At 33.8% G+C, this 3120-nt stretch overlaps 1 protein-coding gene across 1 annotated transcript; it reads right to left on the bottom strand.

Moving 5' to 3' along the window:
• Window positions 1-262: 262 nt before the first annotated feature.
• LOC145635102 (senescence-specific cysteine protease SAG12-like) lies at window positions 263-2205 on the bottom strand. Its single transcript, XM_081686392.1, has 2 exons — window positions 1645-2205; window positions 263-950 (listed from the first exon to the last, which is right to left on the bottom strand). Exons 1-2 carry the CDS (start codon window positions 2111-2113, stop codon window positions 379-381), a joined length of 1041 nt encoding a protein of 346 aa, XP_081542518.1. The 5' UTR covers window positions 2114-2205; the 3' UTR covers window positions 263-378.
• Between the last annotated feature and the right edge of the window lie 915 nt (window positions 2206-3120).

The raw sequence follows: 3120 nt of genomic DNA, 5'->3' as shown, positions 1-3120 counted from the left end.
TTCCTTAAAAACTTGTTGGCGGCTCCCTACTTTTTTTGTCCCTAATCGTATATGTCAATTCCCACTTCCTATGAGTGCCAAGCATATTCACAACATGCTTTTAACGTAGGCGCACTTCGAGCGACGCCTACAGTAATATAATTTTTGCTTGTATTCAATCTGTATAGAAATCAACCAAATACATAAGTTTAACACAGAAACAATCCATGCATATATTGCATGCTTAACTACTTCTTGAAGAAATTAAAACATGTATGTCCAAAGTAGGACTTTTGAAGTAATATCAAAACCTAACAAAAGTTTAAAACATAAACTCATTCAATCAAAATATAACCATTCTTTTGACAAGTTTCTTCCATGCATAATATTAGTATGTAATCATACTGGATAAGAAGCGTCCAATGTGATACCACATTTATTTTCTCCTCTGATAATTCTCATATAACCATTCTCTCCCCAACTCTCGCCCCACGAGTTCTTCAACAACCAATAGTCGATCCCATTGGTATCGGTGCCATATCCGATAGCAGTAACAGCATGATTAATGTCGTAGCTACACTCTCCGTGGAAGACTCCACCCATGTAGTTCTTGAACTCATCCCCGCCTCCATCGATTCCAACCGAGATAGGCTGCTGAGAAACGGCTTTCATTAGGGCATCCTCGTCGTTTGGTGGAATTGATTCATAGTCGTTTATGGTCACCACACTTGATTTGACTTGGCATTGACTTGGCATACCATAATATCCAGTGTATGGGTAATCGTCTTCTTTTGATATGCCTTGGTTATTTTCAATGTATTCGAAAGCTGTTTTCATGTCACCGCCTTCACAACCATTGTTATCTTGCACACAATCAAGAAGTTGCTCCTCTGAAAGTGAGATTAATTGTCTTGTTTTTATTTGGTTTAGCCCTTCCACTGCTGCTACTACTGAGAATGCCCAACAACACCCTACAATTTTTAAACAAATGATCAGAACGAAACATTTAAAATTTTTTATTACATTGCATTTCAGTAAATTAATCAACAACTTATTTCATTAATGTTAACTCCATAATAGATGGTGATTTGATAGATTTGTTATTTATTTATGAAAATGTTATGTGATAAACAGTTTTTGTTTATTACTAATAGAAACTAGGGTAAGCTCGTAAAGTAATATTTCCTCTTTAAGAAAAAGTAAAACTTCTTTTATTCCTTTTTACTTGTATTGTTTACTTTCTCCATTTTTAAATACTTGCTCCACTTTTTTTTTCTGACCGTTTTTAAATACTTGCTTCATTTCCTTTTTTGGACAGCTTTTACAATATTTAATTCATTTCTCACATTTGGTGGACCCAATATAATACTCTCTCTCCTCCTATTCTTCCACTACTTTTGCTTTTTACAATTTTTTATTTTTTCAACTACCCCACTACCTCGATATATTATTACTTTCTTCACTTTCTCCTAAAACTCCGCGCAAAGAGAAATGGAGCAAGTATTTAAAAACAGAGGGAGTATTACGGTTGTAATTTTCATGTGAGAGAAAAAAGTTCAAGGTGTAAAAAAACAAAATAATTGAGAGGATGTAATAACAATAAGATTATGTAATGGTTTTAAAAAAAAATAAAAATAAATAAATTATGTAATATTGATTTCATACCACATGACCCTTGGTCCTTTATCCCTGTGACAGCTCCGTATTCTCTCCAATCCATTGAAGACGTGATGTCAGCATCAGTAAGGTTTTCGTACCTAAACCTCCTTGTTACCGAACCACCAAATGTGGAATCAACTCGTTTTTTATAACCAGTATGAGTAGCTACAAACTCCTCATTGGTTAAATCAGTGAAAGCATTAGTACCTAATGTGTACAATTTATTTGATGATGCATTTGCATTGAAACTTTCTATACGTTCAATATTCTTTTTGAATATGTTGAAACGCTTCTCCTTCTCTATCTCATCCGTGTAGACTCGCCCATGTCGAGCCATCCAAAGCTCATGCCTCTCTCTTAGAGACAAGGCTTTGTGATGATCGAGAGGACGAGCCAAGGCTTTGGTGGCACAAAGTCCCAAGATAAGGACTAAGGCTAAGCATAAGAGTTGGAAGTGTTGGTTTGCGAAAGCCATTAAGAATTTAAGATTACAAGAGAAGGTGAATACTGTATAGTATATATGTTGGGTATAGAAGTTGGATGCACAAAATGATATATGTTGGGTATAGAAGTTGGATGCACAAAATGATATCAATGTATCTATCTTTTATAGGCATCCCATACTATGAAATATAATCATATTTCTAAACCAATCTTTACGTTTTATATTACAGTTCATGGAAATTACATAGTTGACTTAGAATGAGAATTTGTATTCCCCTCCATAATTTGCGGGTGTCAATATGAATTCTTTTCCTTTCAAACGGTGTTTAATAAGATTCGGTTGATAATCAAGAAAGGATGACTCGGTATATGCACAATACTTATATATGACACTTTAGTTGATCATTAATATTTAATATATGATACGAAGTAAATAATAATACTCGTGTAAAAATTGGTACTCGTATTAGATACCACGTTTGAAAATTCAGTAATAACTTGTGTAGTTATAATAAAATAATTTGTTAATATTTAGTATGTAGTCGAAATTTTGTTCCAAATACAACAAGTGAATGATGTCGATTGCGATGTTAATAAGGTAATTCATTTTTATTTATTTTTGTGTCATGTTCTGATTGCATACCTGATTGTTTTTTAGAATCAAAAATATTATATGGGAAACACAAATATAGAAGATTGAAAAGTGAGGAAAAGTCCCACAATGTAATACGACTAAATACTTCCCTCGTTAATGAGAGATTGAGAGTAGTAGTTTACTAAAACTTATTTAAGAAAAGTGGTAGAAGGTCTTCAAAAAAAAAAAAAAAAAAAAAAAAAAAAAAAACAAAGGTGGTAGGAGGGATGATGCCCTATAAAGGTTTATTTTGTTGTTTAGATTTCCAAAAGGGCAGGGTGAGAATCGATATCAGCATCTCACGGAATGAGAAGAAAACTGTAACTACTTGATCTATCCGCCTATCCCTCACTCTCGTGATGCCCTATAAAGGTGCATGCATGCCAACCTGGGCTGGCTTGAGC

Source organism: Chenopodium album, chromosome 6 (assembly GCF_948465745.1).
Source record: "Chenopodium album chromosome 6, dcCheAlbu1.1, whole genome shotgun sequence".
Classification (NCBI taxonomy): Eukaryota; Viridiplantae; Streptophyta; class Magnoliopsida; order Caryophyllales; family Amaranthaceae; genus Chenopodium; species Chenopodium album.
The sequence above is the reverse complement of the archived record's forward strand: the minus strand, read 5'-3'. Positions and strand labels throughout refer to the sequence as shown.

Coding starts and splice junctions, on each gene's coding strand:
- LOC145635102 (XM_081686392.1), bottom strand. CDS start 2,113: ATGGCTTTCGCAAACCAACACTTCCAACTCTTATGCTTAGCCTTAGTC. Junction 951..1,644: donor AAAGGACCAAGGGTCATGTG/GTATGAAATCAA, acceptor TAAAAATTGTAG/GGTGTTGTTGGGCATTCTCA.